We start from the raw sequence: 24,314 nt of genomic DNA on the forward strand, positions 1-24,314 counted from the left end.
AAAGATGCTGACAGGGTAACAGGTGAGCAACAACTTTTTACGATAACAAGGGCAAAGGATGAACAACTCCAACTAAGAACACTGTGGCAGACCATTACTCTTTCAAAGGCCCCAAGAGATTTTAATGTGTGGCCGAACTGAGAAACCCCAGCAACTTTAAACATCTCATCCGACCGTCTGACACTGCAAAATGCACAAACCACCATGCCCACCTCAAACAAGGTGGTCAGTTGGAGGAGTACCTGCATCTTCAGACTACTTCATATTTATTATCTACTAGATCAGAGATTTAAGACACCTAATGTACATCAAAGAGTAATAGATGCTTTCATACCACTTCATTTCCAAGGTTTGTAAACAAACCCACTAATCTTTAAGGTGTCAGCAGTATAGGCACATGCGGTTGCTTTCAGACACACAGCCAAATGCAACAACCTCTGACCAGTAAAATTCTCAACTATGTCTAGACCTTTGGCACAGAATGAAAATTGTCAGTGATGTGTTTTTTGTATTTTTAGCATCAGTTTACCCGAGTAACCACAGAAAGATTTAACGCAAGGCCAGCAAGCCAGACACAGTGCAAATTTTAGCCCCTAGTCCCTACATCTATGTGCATACCACTGATACGCAAAACTTCCATCATTTCAGAAAACACGTAAGGGTGTTACCTTTCTGGACGTGGATGATGTCTGGAAAGTTAGCCAAATGCCCCTGATACAGCGCTAACAAATCCATCACAGGATCTAGGTCCTGCCGGGGCTGATCTGCAAAGAGGTCCCCGATGGCGTCGTAGGCTTCTGCAGTGAAGGCTATGGCTTGGTTGAGGCCAGCCGAAAAGGCCTGCTGGTCCAGCTCAAACGCCTGACTGAGGCACTTAAAGGAGTGCCCCACCTTCTGGTATTCCTTCTTGAAACCAGTGACTTGTTTGCGGGCAAACTCGTTGGCAGTGTGATTAAGCTGCAGGGCGCTCTCGTCCATCTTCTTCGTGAAGGCTTTGAAGCCATCCACCTGGCTTTCCACCTCCTGCAAGTCCAGGCTGGCCCCAGGGCCCGCAGGGACACTGATGGTCAGGAAAAAGTTGGCACCCACCATCTCGTCCTTCTCAGCCTTGCGCTTGCCTTGTTTCCAGGCCTTCTCATCCGTGCTGGGACAGGTGAGGAAGTGCTGGAAGGCATCGCACTGAGCCAGCACGGGGTGGCTGCACATGTGGTCCATCCACCAGGCCAGGCCTTTGCGTCGTTTGGAGATGAAGTCCTCCTCGAAGCGGCCGGTGGCCTGCTTCTCCGGCAAGTGGGGCACGGAGATGACGGGGAACTTCTCGGCCAGGCGACCGTAGAGCCAGTCAAAGTGCTTGTAGCGGCGGTGTACCTGCTGCCCGGTGTGGCTGGGCACCAGCTTGTAGGCGATGTAGCTCTTCATGCCCTTGAACTTGGTCTGCTTGGTGGGGTCCTCGATGGAGCACTGGAAGGGGTAGGGGTTCTCCTGCCACTCAGGGCCCCGGGGGCCCAGCACCACACACAGCTTGTCCCCATCCTTCACGAAGCCTGACGCCTCGCCCAGCACAAAGGCCTCCCCGCCAGACTTGACAAAGGTGGAGAAGCGGTTGAGGTTGCGGCTCACCGTGGCGGAGCTCTTGGCACCGCCACCGCCGCCGCCGGGCGGGTGCGGGTGGCCCGCCGGGTGGCCGCCGCCACCGCCACCGCCGCGGGAGCCCAGGGAAAGCTCGGACCGGGTGGACAGGCGATAGCGGCCGGAGGCCGCACCGCCCGCCGCCTCGTAGTCGGGGTAGGAGCTGCCCAGGGAGCCCGGCTCGTCGGCCACGGTGGAGCTGTCGTCCCAGTCGTCGTCCCAGTCGTCATCGCTGCCCTGGCTGGGCTGGTAGGAACCACCGTAGGGCGCCGGCGGGAAGGGGTACCCGGCGGCGGCGGCGGCGGCGGGGGGCAGCGGGAAGGGCTCGGGCGCCGCCGCCGCCGGCGGGGGCTGCTGCGCCGCCGGCTTGAAGGCGGCGGGGGGCGGCAGCGGCTCGAAGCCGCCGGCGGGGAGGTTGGCGTAGCGGGCGGGCGGCGGCGGCTCGGCGGCGCGGATCACCTGCACGTAGGAGGCCGGGAAGAGGCCGCGGTCGCCGCGGCTGTTGACGCCTTCCAGCCAGCCCTCGATGTCCTGCTCGCTGCAGAGGCTCAGCACCTCGTGCTCCCGCAGCGAGATCTCCCCCGGGTTCTCCGACCTGAAGTCGTACAGCGCCCGGGCCCGCAGCGCCATGGCCCCGTCGCCCGGCCGCCCTCCGGGGCGGGGGGTGGGGGTAGCGGTACGGGCGGGGGGTTTGGGGGGGTCCCCGCCGCCGCCGCGGTGCCGCCGCCGCCGCGGTGCCGCCGCCCCCTCACCGAACCGCGCCGCGCCGGCGGGGCTGCGGCAGGAGTGCGCCGCGGCCGCCCTCCGCCTCCGCGTCCCAGCCGGCGGGCACGCTGCGGCGGCTGTGCTCCCCGGGCTCCGCTCCGCTCCGCTCCGCTGCGGCGCGGCAGAGCTCCGAGTCCCGGCTTCACCCCGGCGGGCGAGGCAGAGCGCGGGGGCCGGGCCGGCGACCGTCCCACGTCGCCAGTTTCGCTAATCCAGAGCCGAGAGGCAGGGCGGAGGAGCCGAGCGCAGAGCGGCCGCCCCCATCGATGGGCTCGGCCCGCCCCTTCCCCTTCCCCGCTCGCCCCCTGGCGTCCGGCCGCCCGCGGGGCTCCCGCCGGGGCCCGGGGCAGGGTCGCGGCCCGGTGGCGCTCCCAAACTACCCCCTTTGGAGCGCGTCCTACCAGGTTTTACAGGGCGTAACGCCTGCACCTTCAACCTCTTCAGATGCCTCGACTGATCTCTCGTGAGTCTGCCAGATTTCCGCCACTCGGGCACCTCACGGTTCCTCCCGACCCCCCTGAGAGGGGTTCCAGCACGTCTCCGGGCTTGGCCGAGAAGGTTGGGCGCCTTCTCGGGTGCTGGGTTTTCCTCCCAGGGCTCCCACGTGGCGTGCGGGACGAACCGCTGCCCTGGCTGCTCCGGTGTCTCCGCAGGAGGTGCGGGACGCGGATGCGGTGGTGGGGGTTGCCCTGTTCCTGGAGGTCCTCCTCCAGCGCCTGTTGCCTACGAAGGAAAGTAAGGTTGGCGTTAGGGAAGCGTGAGTTTCGCTTGCATGTCATGTGTGGTTTAGCCCTCTCGAAAAATGCGGTCATGCTGCTGATGTTCGGTTTCTGTGGAACAGCCTCGATCCCATCCCAGTGCGGTTTTTTTCCTGCCCTGGTTATCTCCCCTCATAACTCCTGTGGCACCTGGTCCTGTGTTGTCTAATCGCATGGATCCCATCCCATTAATCTTCTTGGAGCTCTCTTTGGATCCCTGGATACAAGTTTCTCTCAAGATTTCTACCTGTTCACGAACAATTAGAAGTTGTCTGGAGGCTCTCTGCCTGTTTGCTCCCCGGTTCTTCATGCTTTCCCATCAGCATCCCACCAGATACGCGGTTCTTGCTTGTTTCTCTGACATGGTTCAAAGTGTATGTGACTTCTCAAAAGTCTTCATGTCAAATACTTCGTCTTCATCTGGGAGCGATTCCTTGGAATGCTACAAGACCCACTGCTTCCTTTCATCGCTGGTTTTAGAGCTTGATACCTGGGTCTTGCTTTTGTTCACTTTTTTCTTATGACTTTCATTTTTCCAATGTTAGTGCACATATTATCACAGAGCTTTGCTGTTACTGTTGCTTGGCTTGTGTACGTAACAACTTTTTAATGTATCAGCTCACCCCAGCCTAGCAGGTTTTTTTAACTCCAAATTCCTTTATTGCTTAACTCTGGAAGTCTGTTTCAATTAGCCTCTACCAACCGTCCCCAAAGAACCGCATAGTTCACCACACAGCCAGCTCCTCAGTGGCCAGCACAGTGGAACACGTTCCTGTTGCATCACCTGTGCCACCATCTCCAAACCCCAGCACTAAATTTGCGGCAGCAATTCTGAGTATCAACATGACTGCTAAAGCAAGCATCAATCTTCTCCCAGGAGAGAGCTGGCAGCTGCCCCAGCTGAAGACCTTGACTTCAGACAACTCTGTATCAAGGCTTCTGGGTTTCCCTGCCAGCTCACTTGGTACTGGTGGAAAAACCCTGACCTGGCCTGGTCATGTTTACCATCCTCCACCGAGCAGGCTCTGAGGTGCTCCTCAAGCCTTGCTTCAGCATCTGTCAGTGTTCTTAGAACTGCCAAAGCTTTTTTTTCCATCAAGGCTAGTGATTGTAGGTGTTCTGCCGCTGCAGCTGGTGTGCTGTCAGCATCTGTCTTCGACACAGGCGTGGTTCTCTTCTGCGAAATGCAGAGATTGCAGTGGCACCTGATCCATGGTCCAGCATGCTGCCCTCCACCTATGTGGCCAAATCGCAGTAAGGACTAAAACCCCAACAGGAAGTAGATGTAGGTCGGTTTAACCTTGGTCTTAGATTTCATCCCAGATTCTGACTACTGCAAATCAAGGTAAATGATTGGGGTTTTCTATTCCTTCCAAAGTTACTCCTAACGTTAATCTGGGCAGTCTTGTGCATTCATGTGAATCCTCACAGGTTAAACTACAGAAAAATTAGGTCCTGATCTGCCTTTCGGTACCGCTTACTGTTTTACATATATTTTACTGCACCTGATTCAATTCCTTTCCCAAACTTTTTAGTCCCTATTCACCTTAATTTCAATGTCCTTAATCATTAATGTTGTTTTCTCTGAAATAGTCTTTTTTCCACAAGATGATCAGTACTGGAAATGACGCTGACTTACCTGATCTGTGTAAATAGACACATTTAAGATTTGCTTTCGTTGAGCAACCTGGAGCGACAAACAAGATGCCTTGCACAGCTGCAAAGCCAGTTTGGGAATGGGATTTTGCTGCTGCAGGTGGTTGTGCCAATGCTGGTCAGGCTGTGGCCAGGGCAGGACAAAGGGACAATGTTTAGCTGGGTGCCTGCCTTACTTCCTTGGGTCTGATGGTGAAGGTGGTGGCTGTCCTGCTTCCCCCTGCTCCCCTTAGTGCATTGGATCTGAGTTTTTCTTAGTGAGTACTGGCTCAGTATTTGTATCTCAAAAAGACACAAGCAAAGGAGTCAAGTTCACCAGGTACAAAAACTGCTACTAGGAGAATTTGAAGGCATAAGATCTGTAAAGCTAATGGGAATAGTATTTCTTATATAAATAAGTGTAAACTAGCGAAGCAGTTATGCTCTCAAATCTTCCAATTTTATCTTGAGATTTTAACAAAAGTTATGTGAAATTGGATTGTGTTTTTTCAGGCACTAATGGCAAAATTATGAAAGAAAAAAATGTGCTATCTTGTTTCCCTAGTGGACAAAACTGCAAAGAGAATTTGGCGTGATAACAAGGTTGTAAATGACATTTTCCATCTTTCTCCCACGAGTGAGCCAACTCTGATTACCACTGAGTACAGGCACTCTGTTGTGAATGTTAAAATTAACGTTTTTAAAAACTCAACAATTATTTTCAATGAAACCAACCTGCAAAATTACAAGCCACCCTAGAAAAGATTTTTAAAGTGTTTGAAGAAGCCAGCTTCTTAGGCCCTTGGTGGTCATCTGCAGTGCCAAGCAGAAGAGCTGGATTGATTGAGCTTTTTGTTTGTTGTTGTTCAGACTAGCAGGGGCAAGGATTTCAAAATAAGAATAGCCCATAGTGACTTACAGCATTTTAGCTGCATGAAGCATATATCTGAATGCTTTGCTTCATTGGGAATTTCTACCATCTTCATTGGGAATCGAATTTTCAGAGTCAAAGTGAATGTTATTCTGACCCTACTGAGACTGATAAACTGTAATTCAGGGAAAACATCTATTATTAAATGTGTTCCTAGGGATCCGTAATTTGGGGGGTGAAACTGAAAGCCAAACTAAAGCCAAATGAGCACCACTCTGTATGGGATATCTCATTGTTTTAATTTGGAGTTAGGCATCTCAAGACCCCTGAGAATATATGCTGAAAGAGAGGTGTTTGAAAGCAGCATGTTTTATTTTTCTGCTCAGGTGCAAAAGCTTAAAATAAAAAATTTGGGAACATTTTGGGGAAAAGGTAAGGTTATTAGGCTCCTTTTAATTAGGAAAAAGTGAATGACTAGAGGCTCTGAAACAAAAAATAGTAAAAGTGTGTATCACTCCTGTGTAACTTTTCCTTGAAGCCCCCAAATATTTCCTTCTTTATTTTTTAAATTTTCCTCTATGCTATCACTTTGATGCTTTAGTAAGAAAAGCAATGCAATCTTCCGTGAGAGATGATGAAGCTCTGGTGGCACTTAGCCTTTTCATTATGATGATACCCCTTTGTGGGCCCTGGAAAAACTGTGTGTCTGGATATTGAACAATGTCCTAGTAGGAAACACACTGAATAGTGCTTTGTGCAAGGAAATGGCTACAAATAGGCCAGTTGTCATCAATGTAATTTCTAAGAGCAAACTCAGTCAGATGCTTACTCAGGATGTGATTTTTTTGTTGCTATTTGTGTTATATCTCTAGATTATTTTGTTTTGCTGGTGGTACTATCTCATAACTAGAAATTACTTTATTTTTAAAAAAAAAAACAACTATAGAGATGGGTAATACATTTCACTTAGAAGGGGAATAAACTGTTTTTCTTCCATTTCTATATCACTTGTAACTGGAACGTCACAGTGCAGGGTGCCTGGCAGGGTTGCCACTAGAGGGCACGAAATTATTTTAAACACTGAAGTTACCGTACTAAAAGCTAGTAAAGACTTTGAACTAGCAAAGCAGTGAAGAAAATGCAATAAATGCGACAAATATGTTATTCTAGGGGTATTTTTTTTTAGTTTCTAAAAGATAGAATATGATTAGCTTTTAAATGTTTTGTAAAATCATACTCGAAAACATAAAACAGGTATCAGAAATGGAGATGCTTTATAGTGCACTATGGAATTTAGGAAAAGATGCAGAGGAATTTAGGAGAAAAAAAAATATTTCTCAAACAGGAACATAAATTAAGCAGAAACTGCACAGCTTTTTTCAAAGTAGGTTGTGTAAAATTAGTGACAATTGAGCTGAAATGCTGAGGTTCTTATTTGACCTTTGTGATATGTATTAGCTATCTCAGCCCCAATCTGTGTACTAGGTGGCTGGTACTCAGAAATTCTCAACCCTTCATTTAATATTGCTTGGAATGCATGTCTGTCTCCGTTCCCTGTCTGAAGAGTTAATGTTTCAGGATGCTGTCAAGGTAATGTCCATTATGTACGCAGTTCTTCCACGCTGTGGCAGTGGGGGTATGTGCTGGACAGACATTCTGATGGGGCTGAGAGTCTTTCATGGTTACAGACAAAGGGGCCTGTATCAACCTCCTAAAAGTAAAAACTGAGACATAGCAAAGGAGGATGCATGACCCCGCTGTGCTTTAGCCCAAGCCGCACAAGTCCTTGAGGAGTAATCCGTCTTATATATTGCAATCCAATACCTTTCATGACAACTAACATTTTATAAAAAGCAAGACTGTGAGCTAAGTGGGTAACTTGTAAGGAAGTCCGGGTGAGGCCAACATTATGTCCATGTGCCATATAAATGTGGCATGAAAATAAAGTTATCTCAGCAAGAAACCCATTGTATAGGATGAATAAAGTATGGTGTAGCAAGAATGAAGGATTGAGCATTCATTCATTTCACGCATGCAGGTATCTCTATCCTCACCAAGGATAAGAAATTGATGAGAAGACCTCCTTAGTGGGCTCTGTGCCTGTGTTTAACCTGGGGTTTATAATGGGAAAATAAATGCTGCTACGTTATAGAAATCCATGGGACTTGGGTTCTTTGGGCTGAAGAGGTTTACATCAACCCTGAAATTGCTCTGGCCCTGTGCAGAGACGTGACTGGCAGAGGCTAGCCTCAGAGTGAAGGACTAGTCACTGGCAGCTCCTCAATTATACCTGTCAATTGATCAGGATGGATGAGCCTTGACTCAACTTTATGTGTCTATGAGCTTTTACTGCCCATTGTTGAACCTTATATGAGAGCAACTTCTCAGCCTCACCCTGGAAACCAGAACAAGTTCTCACTAACTTAGGCAACAGACTGTTTTCGATGGCAGCTTGGTCATCAAAGTATCTTAAATTTTCTCAGTACTTGTGTTTAGGCTGAGGCAAGGCAGTCTGCTAGCAGGAGGCAGTGATATTAAATTCTGAGTGAGATTGCTGTCTTATCTTCAAGAGGAAAAATTTAGCTTGTGTTGTTTCTTGAGGACATGGAGTACAGAAAGGATGGGCAAGGAGGTGCTCATGTTGTCTGTGTCAGCTGAAGAGACAAGGAGTTCTGAGAAACTCAGTGGCTGAAAACAGCATTAAGTTACTCTAAGGTAAATGTTTTAGCTTCTGGGCAGGTCTTTTGGCACACATAGAGGCCTGCAAAGGATGAGGTCGTGGACAAGGTTCCTGCTGTACTTGGTTTGGGCTGTGTATTGCTGAGAAGGTGAATAGTATGAATTCCTTATCACAGGTGGTACAGCCAGTTGCTTCATTATTGAATCCTTGGTTTAGAAGGGATTTCAGTGCTGGAGACATACTGGACATCCCGTACCATTACTGAAATGTTAAGAAGTGATAATTTCCTGATAGAAACAGTGTCAGAACCTGCCTGTGGTTGTTCTGTATGCATTTAGAAGAATGTTTAATTAGCTACCCATAAATACAGAACTGTATTCATATAAGCAGAATTATCTGAATTTAAAAACATTGTTATAAAAGGGGAAGTGAATGTAGAAATGGAAAAATTAAGAAGTTGATAGCAAGAAATACCAATTGATAGTTATGAGAAAAAGCTAAAGGTATATTAAAAATTATATGGCCAGTGGGACAACAGCCAGGACTTACTCAGCAAGAAACAAAATCCTAACAATATTTTAGATGAGTATGGCATGAAGATGATAGAACTGCCAATGGTGATACAGGAGAGATATTAAATATATCCAAGGTTATTTAATAAATATTTCAGCTCTGTATGTGGAAAAATTATATTCACGGTTTTTCATGTCAATGCATTCCTTTGTGTTCTAGTAGTAACTAAGGAGGGTGTTTAGCAGCAGATGTTAAACTTTTCTATCTTTGTAACTCACAACATTGGGATAGTAAAAAGACTGTCCCAAGAGCTGTCCAGACTATTACTTTTAGTTTTAGGGTAAAATTTATATCACTGAGCAAATCTCAGTGGGCTAGGGAAAACCTGCTTTTTCTTGGCCATGGTCAAGCATGGAGGGGTGTGATGAGTTTTCCATCAACTGAAGTCTTTAAATAAGATACGATGTCTTACTTAAGTATGTGTTCTTTTTTCAAACATATTATGGGCTTCATGAGGAAATTAGCAAGTGAGGTGATGTGGGCTCTTTTCAGGGGATCACACTGGGGAACATCACTGATGCTTCCGACCTTTAAACCTATAAATCTGGAAACCTTAACTGTCTCCACACTGTAACCATTTCAGGCTGAAGTTTCTAGAAGGTCTCAGATAAGTATTGTTATGGGTAGTGTGATAGAATAGAATGAGTCTAGAATTCATATTTCTGCATGTATTTGCCTCAGTCTCCTAATCTGCCTTGAGTCCCTATCAGTTTAATTCCAGGATCAAGCCTTAAGGCTTCATATATACATGAACGCAGAGACTGTATTTATGGTGCATCTTGTACCATACATACAGATCATGACACTAGGACTTGGATAATTGTGGTAAAGTTACAAAAAATGTAATTGAAATACTATTAAAATGCATACAGCTGTCACCACTGCACGTAGCTCATGAGCTTCTGTCTGCCTTTTAAGACAGAGTACAAGAGTTACGTTTTCATTGTACTGAAATATGCTCTGAAAATTATGTCCCTTCATTAATTTTTCATTATAGCTGTGGTGTAATGCTATTGCTTTTAGTTAAGACTTGGACGTAAACCCAACATCCAAACTCAAAACCAGCTCATTCACAGACCAAAGCTACACCTGCTCTTAGTGCCTACACCACTGTGCTGCTGTGGTGTCTGTGGGACAGCTAACTCCAGCATTCAGGCTAAGAGGAGAGCGGGATATGCTGGAAAATGAGGAGTGGGACTAATAATAAAGGAATTATTGCCACTGGAACCCAAAACGTCTTCTGATCCTATCTTACCTCTTGTGTGGAATCACACACACACAGGGAGCCACTCATGTGGTCTCATTTGGACATCTGAATCAGCTGCAGGAGCAGCCAGCTGAGCTCTGTGCTGCACAAGTACTGTGGTGGGAGAGAGCGAGATGCCAGTCAGCCCTGGGGGCTGCACGGTGGGACCTGAGTGAGGAGGTCTTGCTGGATCAAACCAACTCCATGCAGAGCCAATGAGAGGGACCACTGCACATGTTCACTAGTTTACAGTGAATCAGTAAACCAGCAAACCAGCTTGAGGTGATGAGGACTTGACTGTAGAAATTTTGGGTTGGCTAGTTCAGATAGGGCACTCACAACTTTAACCCCCATATCATCTAACTCTGCTAAAAGTAAGTGAAACTTTTGGAGATTCTGCCATGGTATCTCTGCTTACATGATGGGAATGTACAATTAATGTATGGGAAAATTGAAGGGATGTGCAACTGGAAAGAAATACAGCTGAAGATAGTAGGTGATTTATTCTTTCATCCTAGCACACCAAGGGTTTAGTCCATGTATGGTATTCCTTTTCTTTTAACAACATAATTTTTTTTAAAGTAATTTTGAAGTGTCACTCTCAGCCCTTAAAAATGCTCTTTTTTTCCAAAAGTCAAATATTTCTTGTAGGAGGTTTAAATATTATGCCTTAAAATCTTTATATATATGTGCTGGTTTTGACTGGGGTAGAGTTAATTTTTTCCGTAGTAGCTAGTATGGAGCTATGTTTTGGATTTGTGCTAGAAACTGTTGGTAATCCAAGGATGTTTTTGTTACTGCTGAGCAGTGCTTACACAGAGTCAAGGCCTTTTCTGCTCCTCACCCCACCCCACCAGTGAGCAGGCTGGGGGGGGCACAAGGAGTTGTGGGGGGGGACACAGCTGGGACAGCTGACCCCAACTGACCCAAAGGATATTCCAGATCATAGGACATCATGCTCAGCATATAAAGCTGGGGGAAGAAGAAGGAAGGGGGTACATTCAGAGTGATGGTGTTTGTCTTCCCAAGTAACTGTTATAGGTGATGGAGCCCTGCTTTCCTGGAGATGGCTGAACACCTGCCTGCCCATGGGAAGTGGTGAATGAATTCCTGGTTTTGCTTTGCTTGCGTGCGCGGCTTTTGCTTTACCTATTAAACTGTCTTTACCTCAACCCACGAGTTTTCTCAGTTTCTCACGCTTCTGATTCTCTCCCCTATCTCACTGCAGGGGAGTGAGCAAGCGGCTGTGTGGTGTTCAGTTGCTGGCTGGGGTTAAGCCATGACAATATACATATATGTATATATTCTGAATGAGTTGGAGTGTTTTTCCTGCTCCCCATCCTTACCTGAGACACCTCTGGCTATGTGCCGAGGCCCACCCTGGTCCTACAGTTTTCTGTCTGTCTCCTCTCTGTGCAAAGACCTGCCTGCTGCTGCTTCTGTGTTAGCTTGCAGGGCTCAGAAGCAGCATGCTTTGTCAGCAGAAGAGGGGTCGGGGTCAGCCCAAAGCACAGTAGACACACCGAGGAGCATGAAAGGAACTGTAAATGATTCTCTACTTGCATCAGTTCTACTTGTGCAAGTGGCTGCTAGACACATTTCCCCCTGAAAATGCTGTCATCAGCGGTATTACCATGTGGCTAAAGAGTGTTAGTTTTTAAGGAGATTGATGGGATTTGTGGTGAGGCTATAGCCCACCATGATATAGAGAGCTGACACCCCCATCCTAGCACTAACCTGGACAGGGAGTCCTGAGCTGTAGTGCCATGTTTCTCCTGTCTCTTTGTCTGTGAAAGTATTTTTAATACGAGATGATTTTTTAGCCTGAGCTAAATGGACAGCCTGGGCTTTCTGGACCTGAGCTGGCACACGGGGACAGTACTTCTAGCTCCAGAGTTAGCATGAGTGGGGCCAGCTCAGGTGTCTCCGGTGTAACGTACAGGTATAAGACCTTAGACTTACCCCCTGCATTCACAGCATAGGGCTACTGAGATGTTGTCCTCTGGATGACAGTGTCCAGCCATTGTCTCTGGTAGTCAGCAAGACAGAGGTCAGCGTCTCTTTCAAATAAGAGAAGGTGCACCCAATATTTTCAGAAATACTCTTACTCCCATGAAAAGCCAAATCTTGCAGCATTACTCAGATGAAAAATCACATTTTGATTCCTGGCTATGAACTGAGTAAGGAACACTAGACCTACCTCTCCTAGAGGGAATGTTGTCACCATGATGCTTAGGGGTTACCTTTCCTCTTTTCCAATGCTCAGGGCTGTAGCTGACTGGTTACTGAGCGACTGATGGGTGTTAACCTCTGTTCACTGCACCACAAGTGTCGGATTGTGTAGAGACATCTCAAATGCCCTGGATGCAGCAGAAACTATAAAAAGGCAGCAAGTCCAAGGCATTTGTGGGCTGTCTACCCACAGGGATCACATGGAAATCTATGTTTGCTACCTTGCTTTTGGAGACTAGTGCTAATATTGAGAGATTTTCTTCTTCTATGAAAGCATTTTTCACAGTGCTTAGATTCACGCATGAAATCATCTTTATTTGGAGGAGCAGTCTGATCAATTACGAAGGTAATCCTTCACTGATGGAAACTGAGAAGTGTCCATAACACTTGCTCTGCAAGGCTTGCAGAAGCATTTATCCCTTATTCTGGGCCAGGATTTTGTAGGCAGCCAGTATCAGGGTTCTTAATTTAACCACATCAGCATGTCTTAGATCTGCCTTAAGCTGTAGCTCTTCTGAAATCCTTTGCTGTTGATAAATTTCTCATTCTGCTGTCCATGAGCAGCTTTCTCCTTGACATTCACATTCAGTTCTAATCAGATTATAAAAGTAAAACATCACATACAATATGTGAAAACAGCTCTTCCCAGACAATTTGGAAATACTCTGCCAAGTACTTTGATGCTGTTCTGGTAAACACATAAAAATCATTCATCCAAGAACTTTCAACAAACTGCCTCTAACAAAGGAGAGAAGCACTTTCCTCTGCATCGCTCTTGGTGCTAAAATGCAGGAAGGCAGTGGCAGGTCTCTACTCCAGCGTGGTCCCCTTTACACAAGCACTCAGGTGCTGGGCCAGGGCGAGTTCCCATTCACCAAGGAGCATGGACATAGTCTTTTGTAAAGCTCTGTGTACAAAAGAAGGTAAAATCTGCCTGGGTATGTCCCTGCCATGTTTGGGTCAGTATGTTCCAGTGGTTACTGACTGACGACATTGTGTGTAAGTACAGACCTGGGCACAAAGTGATGTGAAGAGACCTGAGATACAGAACAGCCAAATGCCAAATTCTCCATCCAGTTTTGTGAGGCAGGCCTGTGTACATAAGCAGGGCTGTGTGTAACCATGGTATTAACATATATAGAACAGATGATAAGATTTTGGCTGTCTGGTCTAATTCCTTGCCAAGTTTCCAGTAGTTTAATCATGATCTAATTTGAAATAATTAAATCAGTTCTGTTTTTTTTAGAACTGCTTTTTCATCTCTAGGGCTATGCATACCATGACTACAATCATAGCTAGAATAATTTTTATAATAACCTATAATTTTAAGTGATCAAATTTACAAAATCCTCTGTAAACAAAAATCACCCAAGCAGATTACTAACTGGTGATCCTGAACTCTATCCCAACAGTTGTGCCATAAGGTGATGTAGAAACCATGGGTCTAAACTTGTGAGCTTTTATAAAGCTGGTGTGTAAAGTTTAAATCCAGATCTGTACCTAGAATTCATTTTTTTTAAATCCACGTTACATCTTCCATCAGATTCCTGGCTGACAAAGCATCTTAACCTAAAAGTGTTGAAAATCTCAATCTGATTTTCTTGTGTGATCATTTATCATCTTAAACCAATCCACACATTAAACACAGGCAATATGAGGGAAAAGCGTGGGTTGAGTGGAAATGTAGAGACACATGTTTTATATTTGGTTTGGTTTGTTAGAAAACATTAGGTTCTTGACTTCTGCTCTATTAAAAAAATAAAATAATTGGACATGATGGAAATTCACAATCCAAACCTTATTCTGCATTTCTTGTACAAATTCCTTGTGAGTTTTAGTACAAATAATAAATAAAATATAAGAATTGAACTACCCACTTTTGTAAAATCAATTGCTTCAAATATCTGCAAGTCTATACAACCATGACATAAATCTTTCTAATGAATGGACATGTGCAGACACAAAAGCTTGGGGCTTTCATTTTAAACTAAAGGAACTCTCTGGCTTCAGCTAGCGAGAGCCTGGGTTTTGTTCGTCAGATTTTTCTCATATTCTTAAAATTGTATTTGTATTCAGTTTCATTTGAATATGTTTTTGATTTGTCCAAACAGCAGATGAGTATCATAAAGAGTCTGTATTTAACTTGGCACTTTCCATTCCACATTCCTTTACTATTCATAGCACAGCAGTCATACTCATCTTCAGTACACATAAAAGGAGGCAGTTCAACTTGCAGCTGTAGATCGCCTCAAATGTTTGAGTATTTACAAACTCACTTACAGCATTGGGGTTTTTTTATGTTGAGAAGACCAGATACTAGATATAGTGGGTGGATTTTTTTTTTGTCTCTACAACTCTCATGAAATGAGAGACAGTGGGACAGAAATTAAACCTGTGTCTGTAGTAAGGTACCCCTGTACTTAAAATTAGATTCATGTAGAGCCCATGTTCATACAGGGACAGTAGGTCTATACATAGGCAGAAGAATTTGCTCTTGAAGACACAGTTGTGAGATCTCAGCCTAAACTCTCAAGCAACATAAAGAATAAAATATTCATCTGATTGAACAAGAAGACTACCTAAAATGTGTAAGAATGAAGGCATCTGTGCTAGAGCAATGCCTTTATATTACTGGGGCTTCACAAGGAAGAATTTGATCCTTTTGACTATTTGTAAGCAATATATTTTTTCTTCAGTTGCTAGTAGATAGCAAAATATGTTAAAACCAATTTTCTAAATGTCTTTGAAAGTTTTCTTTCCAATTGATTTGTCTTTGACAGAAAGTATTATTGCTACTTACTGTACCTTCAAGCAAATATAGTCAGTGATTATTATTTTTTCTTACAGATTCAAACATGCAACATACTTCTAAAAAGTAAGGTCTCAAGTTTGGAGTTTTTTTGTATACAAGCTTGGACTGTGGAAATAGGTTTTTTTCCTTCATAGTATCCTTTCAGTTTGTGTGCTTTTCCAAAGCCTAAGGAAGAAGAATTTAATCTCAAAAATTAGCAAACAGATTTTTTGGTATGTAAATTAAATTTCTGTAAGACTCACAATCTATCTATTGCTTATGACTATGTATGAAAAAATGTATTAATTATGACTATGCATGAAAAATGCTTCTTTAATGATTATGACTATGTATGACAAATGCTTATTCCTTAGAAATACAACACCTCCTACTGAACTCATAAATGTGCTTTATTTTCGATATGTTATCAAATGGATATTTTTTTTCTCTTGCTGTGACTAGCCTAAACTTTCTACTATTCAAAAATCCTGGCTTTCCAACACATATGTAGCTGGAGGCAAGCACTCTAACATTTCACAACAAACGATAAACTCAGCATACTGAAAAATATATACAAAGATTTTCCTTTACTATAATATAAATACAGCCACATGCTTACTACACTCCACAGCATTGCTTGAATGGTATTGTTATATTGAGAATGATTTTATCTCACCAATAAACTACGAACAAGGTTCTAGTTCTTTCCCGGTGCTTTCTTCATTTCAACAACCAAAATGCCATCATGGCAGAAAAGCGCAGACAAGTCTTTGTTCTCCACTCCATGAGGTAATTTGTACTGCCTGGTAAAGCTTCTGGATACGAAACCGTGTTCATCCATCCTGGGTCCGTGCTGAGCTTTGATCAGGAGCCAGCCTTCAAAAGTCTGAATAATGATATCTTCAGGGCGGAACTGCACGACGTCCAGCAAGACCTGAAAGCGTGTGTTGTCCTCCTCCTGGCCACTCTTCCCGGCCCCAGACGTACTTTCTGTGATACACCTTCTGTTGCTCAGTGCAGCCATAGAAGGGCCCGGCAAAGCGTATAAAGAGTGGTCCAGTTTGTGTGCTTCCAGCTCTTGGACAGCAAACTGCTCTTGATAGCGTACCGGAGTTTCCACCCAGTGTCTTATAACAGCTTCTGCCATTGCTGAAGCAGAAAGACAAGTTGCTGCTCAGGTTGCTTTGGGGAAGCTGCAGAGTCAGAGCAAACTCTTCCCAATCATATGCCTTATCCTCAGGCTAGTTTAGTGGTTGATGTCGCCTTTCACTTTTAGCACAGGCAGACCTTAACATTTAATAGGGCGTGCTGTGCTCCAGTGCCAGGAGACTTGTTTCATCTTTTATCCACTAACAATAGAGCACTATTTATAGTTCTGGGGTCTTGAGTGGCTTCAACACATGCACAGTTTTCATGCATAAGTAGTAAAAGCAAAATTTTAATGCACCTCATTATTGCCATATTGTGCTGTTTGACATTGAGAATGTTTCTTTGATTTGAATGGAAGCTTAATAATTCTGTTTTTCCAAGGGATACAGGGCAATAGATGCAAACTCTGTACTTCTTCTAACTGAAATTCAAAGTTACTGAGGGAAGGGATTTAATTAGCTTGACAGAAGAAACGAAGCAGATTTCAGATTAGGTAAACTGTAAAATTATCAAGTGCATTGGATGTTGTTGCAGAAGTTGTGCATGGTTACGGGCATGGTTAACCATGTCATTGGCGGGAGGAGGGAATTTGCCTGCCCAAAGAGGGGGTGCCTGAAGGGCTGAGTCTGCAGTCTTCATGACCTACAAACAGCAGCGTGTCAGGGAGTCAAGACTCAAGTGTGCAGGGAGAACTGCAGTGAAAGCTCATGTTTCACAGCCTCCAGGAGAGGGCAGTTACTTTTCCCCAGCAAAGCAGTAAAGACAGCTCCAAATCCTTAATGCTATCACATTGTCCCAGTAACCTTCATCTTCTGGAGCTTAACAGCTTTAATCTATGATCCCATCTACTGCATATGTCTGGGGAGCAGGACTGATGACCTCAAAGGCTCTCTGTGGTGTAATCTTGCTACTCTGTGATCTCAGGGCAAATAATGCCTACAACAACATCTATGAGGAAAGTGCAGTGAAAAGGGAAAAGCATTTCCAAATTTTAGTATGTTTGCCAGAAACATAAAGCAGAATGCACTATGGTGATGGTGAAACTGATGGTGAAAACTGTTTCTTTCCCTCCATTGCACTAATGCTAGAAATAATCAAACGAGAGACTTTTATCCCTTCTTGTTTGGTTATTGTTGTTCAGAGCTCTGACTCTCTCTTGCCCTTAGATCTTCCATTACCATAAAAATGGCAAGTCAGTTAATATGGGATCTTTGGTTAATGGAGTCACGAAGAAAGAGGAAGCTGAATTTTGATAGCTATCAGAAATGAACTTCTGTATTGAGTCGATAGCAGAGCACAATTACTGGACAAATCTATAATTAAAGTTCTAAGGTTGCTATTTGATTTTAGAGTCATGAAGGCTGCATCACAAGGTAAGGAGACTTTCAAAGGTAGCTGAAGGGTTCAAGATAACTTACACTAATGGCCAACCATTTAATTGAATATTGTGGGAAAGGAGAGTTATGCTACTTTATTTAACTATTGGCTCATCTCCTGTCAAACTGTCCTCCAGAAATCATTTAAAAATGCAATTCCGAATGTATGGCTTGCTAAAATAGTGATAAAAATAACCTGGAGCGTTGCCTGTTGTCTGTTCAGCAGCTGTTTTCTGTTCTGCTAGCCAATGATTCATCTGATGAGGAAACTTTAACCCTGAAGTGAAGCAGTATGCCTGGTTGGTTGTGATAGTATGCTTTCAGAGATTGCTGAAAGTTATTACTGTCCCTACTGAATTCTGTGATGATAGCCTGACTTTACTTCAATTTTGCACTTCATTAATAAATGTACTGTGCAGGAATACCGCATTCTTTTATTTTTTATTTAATTATTCCCATCTTCTCTGGAAAAAGGTAAACTTGCCTGTACTTACACTTTAAATGAAAACAGAAGTCACCAACTCAGTGCAGCTCACTGTGGGACAGCTGCATCTATTCCCAGAAACAGTTGCGTTAATCTTTCAAATGTCTATGTTAAGCATACCTGGAACTGTCCGTCTGGTCTAATTAGCACAAAAGATGCTTTGAACACCCTTTAAATTCATGTCATAAGCAAAGCTCTACAGAAGTTTATAGGATCCCTTTCTACTCTGCAGGACAGGGAATCGGGAAGATTTTGGTAAGGAAGCCATGTAGCCTCTTTCTGCTCTCCCATCCTGCTCTCTCCTCAGACCCAGTCCCCTCTTCTCTCTGCCACCTAAAGGATCAGGAATTAGCACCATCTTTCCTACATATGTCTTCGTTGCTGACACAGAGAATATGTCAGTTGGAAAAAGAAATCACCCTTGAAATGCAAACATACCAGCAACTTCAAATATATTTTTGGGCTTTCAAATTTAAATATGGATGTGGTGCTGCAATGCTGAGGAACTTTTGATGCTTATGGTGCTACACTCTTCAAATATCTATAGGTCACTTCAGTCGAGAAATGCATTTTAACAACAATTGATTACTGAGGCAATTTTAAACATTCTGAGCAGATCCGGCAGGAGCAGCATCGATGTCCTTAATTGCCAGCTCAATGCTTCGAGTTTTCTTTCCTGTTCTTTTTTCTTTATGTGCGTGTGCGTGCAAAGGCCTCGCCCCACGCTGCATGGTGGGCAGGAAACCACCAGTTGCTGTGGGAAGTATTGCAGAGCGGTTCTTTTCAAAACTGAAGCCAGGCAATTAGTTATGGTGGCCTTGCAGTCCTCAGCCCACGCTCTCTTTGGCTGACCGCACATATTTACGGTCTCCGTATCTCCCGCGGATTCCCGAAGGACAGGGATGGGATCCATTGGCAGCTTGGCACAGCTGGCGGGGAGAACCCGGGTGCCCGCGCAAAGGGGTCACCCCGCCATCTTGTGGACACACCGCCATCTTGTGGTGAGACGGGAAAACAGCTGCGAGATGGGAACCGCGCGGGGCCTGCTGCCTGCTGGTGCCAGTCATCACCATCAGTCTGCGAAATACTTGTGCGGGAAGGCAAATTAAAGGAGGACACCTCCCCCACCCCCCAGGATTTCAACATACAACGGGCTATTTTCAGGGTAATATAAGCTTAATTCTCGGTGTTGGTTTTTTTTTTTTTTTTGGGGGGGGGGGTGGGGGGGCGAGATTAAGTATTTGATTCATGTTGAACTCGTGGAAAATACAGAAAGCAGGCATCCTGGTAAAGCTGTATTGTAAATTGCAAAAATGTAAGGTGCACAAACTCATGAGAATAACACATTTTTTGGATGCATATCTTAAAGAAGTACAGGTGCATCCTGCTTGACACAACTTTAAAATAATAGATTGCCTTGTTGCAATTCTCTGCCTGCTTGATTCCCCAAAGAGAAGTGTTTCAACTACCATTGAAATTCAGTAACTGCTGAAAGGGCAAAAAAGTGAAAAGGCTGGCAGAATGAAGTGAACAAGAACACTTCTAGCAAAAGCTAATAGGCTAAATTCAAATGAGAGCCTTGTAATTATCCAAATGAATTTAGGCAGAGCACTGCAATTACTTTTACCAAAGCACCCAAGGATGCCACTCATGATCTATTTCACATGTCATTCAAAAGAGATGCTGTCACTTCAGACTTGGCAATATGCAAAAAATGTAAGGAAGAGTAGGACTTCAGGGATTTTACTAGTACTGGCTCTGTTATACCCAATATGGGAGTTTAAGCTTTGTGGTGATGCCATGAAAAGCCAAAATCAGGACTCAATAGTCAGAAGACTATTAAGCAGGTATACTTTATGGCAGTGCTGGGCACACAGGGGATTTCTCCTCCTATTGTGTGCACCTGGTCAGGCATAAAAACTGCATACTTTATATACAGTTCTATATACATATTAATCTGATTTCTGGGAACTCATCATCATATGTAAATGTCCTTTGCGCAGGCATACTCAAGGTCTCTGGGTCTCTGGTGGTCTTCATGAATCCTCTGGTGGTCTTCAGTAGTCTTCCTCACTTGTTCGCTGTTTGACCCTTCTCGGATGATGCTGCACAGGGCAATCTTCTGCATGTTTGATACATCTTATCCTAAAGAGTGCTTATTAGTGCTTCTTTTATCTATGCTTACAGTTTGATGTAATCCAGATGGATACTTCAAAGGTAAGTTATCGGAGAGAGCTAAAGTCTTAATCTTCTTCAGAAACTGCAAGACCATCGAAAAGCAATTTCTCCTACATTTTGCAACATACAGAATTTTTATCTACCACCTGTTAGCAAATAATCAGGGAAAGAAATAGCAAGGCCATTGTATTCAGAAAAACATCTTTGCATCAGTAGTTATATGGAAGACCTAGATAGTAAAATAAAATGTATGTGAGCATGGAACATGGGGTGACACTTAGGGAAGCTAGATGGTAAAGAGCTATTTTCCACATGGTATTTAGTATATTTTTGTTGAGTGAGAAAATTATTGTCTCCTACTTGTGTTGCTTTTGAGTCCATTGCTACTTAGAGCTATGAGTTGTCCTTTTAGGTGGATTGTTAGATTTGGATATATATAAGCTCTGAAGGAGTAAAAAATGTAATCACGGCTACTGCAAGTGTCTAATCAGCAGATACCAGGTGTTTTGTTTTCAAGAATTATCAAGTGATTCTTTTTTATTAATGTCTCATTCCAATCACATGATATTTATATTGGTCAGTGAATGACAACATAACCCTTTCTGCAGCAAGACTTCATGCTGTGTTACAAAATTTCTTGCAAGTTGTAAAGGCTTTGCTGTTACACAGCCAGCTTAACTGAAGGAAAGCTTCAGTCCATGGGTCGTGTCCTTCAAAACCTGGAAAAGGCTGGATCTGCCCAACCTCTTGGAAAATCTCTCCAGGGTACTGATGCTTGCTTGTAACTGCAAACTCGATCTCCTGATTTTAGGGGCCTCTTAAGAAGCGGAAAACTAATCTCAGCTTTTGCTGACTATTTGCTCATTTGTTAGGAAACTGTGTAAGAAATATGAGTAACCATGGAAAGGACTATCATTTGGGCATGCTACATCCACTATTACAAGAGGGTTTTTTGACATGTTGAGATGATAGAAGGGCAGATGAAGGATGAGGATGAGGATGAGGGATGACAGGACCACAGCAGCTGCTGTTGGTGCAACATCTTTACAGAATAGTGAAGGAATAAAAATGCAGCTTGTATAATAATGATTTTAAAACTCCAAGTTACTATAAAAGTTACTTTAAAGTGATGTCATGGAACTCTTTACAAGTATTTGCTTTGTTATTCACATGGCTTGTTTTCTAAAAATTTTCATGTCAGTTACGGGCAAATGCAGCTATGCCTCACAAATTCTTGAGGAACTCCTATAAAAGGCAAACTGTAGTATATTATTTAGAGTGATAATAATCTGTTCACTTCTTGCACACAGAACAGTAGAGAGGAAATGAACAATTAAAAGAGAATAATGTGCTTAAGGGCTTGGAAGCTCTGTTTTGCCACTGAAAGGCAGGATCTAATGCACTCTTGCTGTAGAAACAGTCTTATTTTTCACCAGTTAAAAATTAACTAGTGTTCCAAGAAGAATGCCTGTTCTCAGGTTTCCTCCTCCTCTGCCTCACTGAAGTCTTGACTTGAGACTTGATAGGAATAACTCAAGGCACTTGAGTGCAGTAGGACTGGTGGTTTTATTCTGGATGTGTTTAAACTTCATAGCAAGTGCTTACTTGCTTATGTAGGATGTGAAACTCCTATTCCATGGTTCAGATCTTCAGGTTTGCATGTTTTGAGGTTGACCACTTTAGTAAAAATAATAGAAGTACTGAAAATCTCACCTATGAAGTTCTGGGAGCAGAAATATTTCTGCTGTTTAAAATTAGGTACTCCCTAAGGCTTCTAGGGGTAACTGCTGGAAAATCTAGCATGTAATTTACACATAAAACATGCTAACCTGTAATTAGCACAAACATTTTGATTAGTTTTTCCTAAGAACAAAGTTAAGACTGAAGTTAAATAGCTAGAATGAATTGAAGACCTATGGTGTACTGATGCTCTGGATATGTTTGTCAAAATAATTACTTGCCAGAAAATAATTGAACTTACTAAATTAATTCTGAGATTTAAAATTTTCACTGTGTTGAAGTGTTGGAAGGGACTAAAGGTATAACTGAACAGACTTTGTTGCTCATATACCATGAAAATATTGTATTATGACATGAGTGCCAGAGTCAAAACTGCATTATAGAATACATATTTCCATGTACTTAGGAAATTTTAGAGCTGCAGGCAATACTTTCTGAGTATTTGCTAGCAATGAGATATCACTTGAATGGCCCTTGATATGAAGGTGGCTTGTGGCTTTAGCTGAAGTTTGCAACTTCGCCACTGAATGCTAAATGAAGCCACTGATTTAAGGCATCCTGCATTGCTGCATCCTGCATCCTTTGTGACTGTGTCTAGTAGGCACAGCTGGAATCAGTGAGATTCTTCTTTAACATCAAGAATCCATGAACATTTCTCCAAATAACATGAAAGTCACTGTCATGGTTTAAACCCCAGCCAGCAACTAAGCACCCCCCGCCTTTACCCAGTAGGATGGGGGAGAAAATTGGGAAAAGAAGTAAAACTCATGGGTTGAGATAAGAACGGTTTAATAGAACAGAAAAGAAGAAACTAATAATGATAATGATACCACTAATAAAATGACAACAGTAGTAATAAAAGGATTGGAATGTATAAATGATGCGCAGTGCAATTGCTCACCACCTGCCGATCGACACCCAGCTAGTGTCCCCCGTTCTCCCCCCCCAGTTTATACACTAGATGTGGTGTCACACGGTATGGAATAGCCCGTTGAGCAGTTTGGGTCAGCTGCCCTGGCTCTGTTCTGTGCCAGCTTCTTGTGCCCCTCCAGCTTTCTTGCTGGCTAGGCATGAGAAGCTGAAAAATCCTTGACTTTAGAGTAAACACTACTTAGCAACAACTGCAAACATCAGTGTTATCAACATTCTTTGCATACTGAACTCAAAACATAGCACCATACCAGCTACTAGGAAGAAAATTAACTCTATCCCAGCTGAAACTAGGACAGTCACCCACCACCATGCATCACCAAGGTGGGTAAGTTCCCTAGAGTCAAGCAAAGAATCCCTATTCACTCAGTCCAAACCTCGTTAAGACTGAGAGTCAACACATTGGTCTAGAAGGTGGCCAGCTACTGATTCCAGGGTAGAAGCACCTCATCTGGAAAGTACTTAAAGAGCAGCTGCTGTGATTTGTGAAGGATTTACAGGTTTGCTATGGTTGGTGAACAGTTCCTTTCTGGAGTGACATAAATGTGCTGTTCAATGTCAATGTACCTTGGGAATTAACTTTTATGATGAACATCTTTAACTGATAAGGAGCAGCTGGAGACTGAGTGGGTCAAGTAATGAGAGTGGAAGGCTTGCCCCAAAATCTCAAGTTTAGAGTGACTGATAGGGGATTGATAGTGACCTAGTGCTACTGTCCTCATATGCTGACTTAGTGGATAATGAGAAATTTGTTGGTAGCCATGTCTCCATTCTATGGGCCACCTATTTGTACCACAAGGCCAGTGTCTCACCCAGGTTTCCAGTCTTAGAAGGAAAGACAATAATTAATTGGCAAATACACAGCCTGTCCTTGCCTGTCCACATGGTGAAAGCCAACCAAAATCTGGCTCCTACATCAGAATGGGTTTTTTCCTTCAGTGTTGGAATTAGAACAATAATCTCATACTGTCTTAATTTCCTGACTTTGGCGATGCCAGGAAGGCTGCAGAGGTTGTAAAATCTGATGTTAGAAATCTTTTTTTTTTTTTTGAGATAGATAGAGTTTTCAGTTAAATCTGAGGACCTTAATCTTATATATAAACCACATAATCCTTTTATCTTCATTGAAGTTGCACGTGGTGTCTATCAGTGTAGAATTTACATCCTTAATTTTAACATTATCATCCATACTAGTTCTGAAATTACATGTTCTTTCATAGTACGGGTTCAGCTCAGAAGACAGCACTTGGCCAGACTTTTCTTTAAGATTACAGATT

The 24,314-nt window shown here is 43.6% G+C and overlaps 2 protein-coding genes across 3 annotated transcripts in view; both read right to left on the minus strand.

Annotated features, from left to right (window-relative positions):
• Positions 1–2,290, minus strand: part of SNX18 (sorting nexin 18) — a 32,042-nt gene extending 29,752 nt beyond the window's left edge. For both annotated transcript variants that reach the window (XM_049794746.1, XM_049794745.1), the window contains exon 1: positions 669–2,290. In XM_049794746.1, coding sequence (XP_049650703.1) covers positions 669–2,259 — 1,591 coding nt within the window. In that variant the 5' untranslated portion in view covers positions 2,260–2,290. The remainder of the gene's footprint in view (positions 1–668) is intronic.
• Positions 2,291–15,877: 13,587 nt separating this feature from the next.
• HSPB3 (heat shock protein family B (small) member 3) lies at positions 15,878–16,475 on the minus strand. The gene is given in 2 exon segments (XM_049794748.1): positions 15,878–16,360; positions 16,362–16,475. Coding segments are annotated over 2 exon segments (597 nt in total).
• Between the last annotated feature and the right edge of the window lie 7,839 nt (positions 16,476–24,314).

This window comes from Accipiter gentilis, chromosome Z (assembly GCF_929443795.1).
Source record: "Accipiter gentilis chromosome Z, bAccGen1.1, whole genome shotgun sequence".
NCBI classification, from domain to species: domain Eukaryota; kingdom Metazoa; phylum Chordata; class Aves; order Accipitriformes; family Accipitridae; genus Astur; species Astur gentilis.